The sequence below is a fragment of the Brachionichthys hirsutus genome, chromosome 16, assembly GCF_040956055.1.
Source record: "Brachionichthys hirsutus isolate HB-005 chromosome 16, CSIRO-AGI_Bhir_v1, whole genome shotgun sequence".
Lineage (NCBI taxonomy): Eukaryota > Metazoa > Chordata > Actinopteri > Lophiiformes > Brachionichthyidae > Brachionichthys > Brachionichthys hirsutus.
The window spans coordinates 9,383,613-9,386,558 of NC_090912.1; the positions used below are offsets into that span (position 1 = coordinate 9,383,613).

Sequence of the window (2,946 nt, forward strand, 5' to 3'; positions counted from 1 at the left end):
CAGGCAGGCTGGAACGGGTGGAGGAAAGTATCAGGTGTGCTCTGCGATAGGAGAGTGTCAGCGAGGATGAAAGGAAAAGTCACTTGCGTACCAAAAACACATCAAAGCAGATCTGCATCAAAGGACATAACATAGCTGACATCCAAAAGTCAATAACATCAAAGCAGATCGATATCAATGGGCCACGGTTATATAAGCAATGGTTCCTTGAGGATTTACAAGTCATTCTACGATTTACAATGCCTAATAATTCAATGTTAAAGCGAAAACAAACAACACTCCAAGGTCGAGTGGTGACTAGAAACGGATGGTCAACCCCACGCCAAGATGGACAAGTTAGCGAAAACATGGATAAATCGACCAAGCCACGCCGACTTGCTGAACCATCTCAGCTGAGGAAGAATGGCAATCAAGGTGTTACTCCTTCGACATTGCATAGATCGACCACGTCACGCCGACCTGCTGAACCATCTCAGCTGAGGAAGAATGGCAATCAAGGTGTTACTCCTTCGACATTGCATAGATCGACCACGTCACGCCGACCTGCTGAACCATCTCAGCTGAGGAAGAATGGCAATCAAGGTGTTACTCCTTCGAAGTTGGATAGATCGACCATGTCACGCCGACCTGCTGAACCATCTCAGCTGAGGAAGAATGGCAATCAAGGTGTTACTCCTTCGAAGTTGGATAGATCGACCATGTCACGCCGACCTGCTGAACCATCTCAGCTGAGGAAGAATGATTGCAACTGGAGACCCAGGAACTTTGTCAACAAGGAGGTGGAGCTCCACAAGGCTGAGAATGCTTGGAAGCCCTCTGTGAAAGCATCCACTCTCAATCACACAGAGGATGCTGAGCAGCTCAAGACTGAAGAGCTGCTCAAAAAACTCCGTGCTATTCTCAACAAGGTCACACCTGAGAAGTTTCAGCAGCTGGTAAAGCAGGTGAAAGAGCTGACCATAGACACGGAGGAGAGGCTTAGGGGAGTGGCCGATTTGATCTTTGAGAGGGCCATCTCAGAGCTCCGCTTCTCCGGGGTCTACGCCAGCATGTGCAGTTCCCTAATGGATTTAAAAGTGTCCAGCCCAGACAAACCTGAAATGTGTGTCAACTTCCGCACAATTCTGCTCAGACAGTGCCAGAAAGAGTTTGAAAAGATCCCAAAGAAACCAGAGTTGGAGGCTGCCAAAGCTGAAGAGGGTGATCGCTCTGGAAAACAGTTCCTCCGCCGCTCACTGGGCAGCATTGCTTTCATCGGTCAACTATGCAGAGTGAAAATGTTGCCAACTATCATCATCCACGAATGTGTTCAGAGACTATTCCAAAATCATGACCCCGTGTCTCTAGAGTGTCTCTGCAAGCTGCTGTCTCTGACTGGAAAAGCCCTGGAGGTCGAAAGTGCCAAAGATCTAATGGATCAATACTTCACCCGGATCTACAATCTAATCCAAGAGCGGAAAACTTCGTCCAGAATCTATTTCATGCTGCAGGATGTAATGGACCTTATGATGGCTAACTGGATACCTCGTAGACCGTTCGAAGGTCCAAAACCCATCGAGCGGATCCAAAAGGACGCACCGATGGAAGACACCAGAGAGCACGTAAAAGTCCAGCAGCAGCCCAGAGACGGAACAACAATGAACACAGGCACCTGCAATCCTCACACCCCGGTAGTTAACCCCCGCCCAACTCCTCCTCCTTCGCCGTCAAAATCTACCTTGAATGCGGAGGTAGAAAAGATGTCAGAGGTCATCAATGACGAATACCGCCACATCGAAGACGTGGAGGAGGCATCAGAAAGTGCGGGAGAATGTAACAGTGCCTCAACGCCACCTCCATCTGGCAACTCACTCGTTGCTCAGAATGAGGTCCCGACTGGGGAGCAGCTGTCAGAAAGTGTGGGAGAATGTAACAGTGCCTCAACGCCACCTCCATCTGGCAACTCACTCGTTGCTCAGAATGAGGTCCCGACTGGAGAGCAGCTGTCAGAAAGTGTGGGAGAATGTAACAGTGCCTCAACGCTACCTCCATCTGGCAACTCACTCGTTGCTCAGAATGAGGTCCCGACTGGAGAGCAGCTGTCAGAAAGTGTGGGAGAATGTAACAGTGCCTCAACGCTACCTCCATCTGGCAACTCACTCGTTGCTCAGAATGAGGTCCCGACTGGAGAGCAGCTGGACAGACTCCTGCGGGATAACGCCGACAGTGAGCAAATCATTCGCTGGATTGAGGCTAACTTTGAAGAGGCACAAATTACTTCCAACGAGTTTGTGCGACAGGTGATGACTTCCGTGTGCCATTCTGTCATCTGCCATAATCCGTTCAGGGTGGATGGCCAGCAGATGAGTCTCCGGGCCAATCTGCTAAAGAAATACCTGAACGATGAGCAGAAGCAGCTCCAGGCACTTTACGCCATCCAAGCTGTGGTAGCACGCATGGATCATCCGGGCAAACTGCTCCGGATGGTTTTCGACTCCCTGTTCGACTTGGACGTAATCAAGGAGGGCGCATTTTACAAGTGGGAATCCAGCAAAGAACCCACGGAGCAAACGGGCAAAGATGCTGCCCTGAAATCAGTGAAGACTTTCTTTGTCTGGCTCCATGATGGTGACTTGTAGAACTTCTCCGTTCTACAAGTCTCCGTGTGCCCCACCTTACGCGCGACGGACTGCTGTGATGGGCTCCAGCAGTCCAAATGTGTCGACTAGGAAACTGTTGGTTAGCTCCTTTAACTTACCAACATGAAGAATATAATTTATCTGATGTGTCCATATTTCAAAAAAACAGGGAAGTCAGTTGAGAAGTAATTCTAAAAGAATGTTAATGAATCTCCTCGGACAAATCTCATTCATTACCTGTCCCGGTTAAAAGGGGGGGGGACACATCTTTCCAGGAAAAGAAAACCCTTTTCAGAGATCCGGGAGTCGAACCTCGGATTCAGGAGGA

General features: G+C 49.4%; 1 protein-coding gene across 1 annotated transcript; it reads left to right on the forward strand.

The window, feature by feature from the left end:
* The first annotated feature begins 614 nt into the window (after positions 1-614).
* LOC137905614 (eukaryotic translation initiation factor 4 gamma 1-like) lies at positions 615-2,618 on the forward strand. The gene has a single exon (XM_068749856.1). It carries the CDS (start codon positions 615-617, stop codon positions 2,616-2,618), a length of 2,004 nt encoding a protein of 667 aa, XP_068605957.1.
* The last annotated feature ends 328 nt before the right edge of the window (positions 2,619-2,946 follow it).

Bases quoted from the DNA above. Each gene is read 5' to 3' on its own strand.
- LOC137905614 (XM_068749856.1), top strand. From the start codon at position 615: ATGTCACGCCGACCTGCTGAACCATCTCAGCTGAGGAAGAATGGCAAT.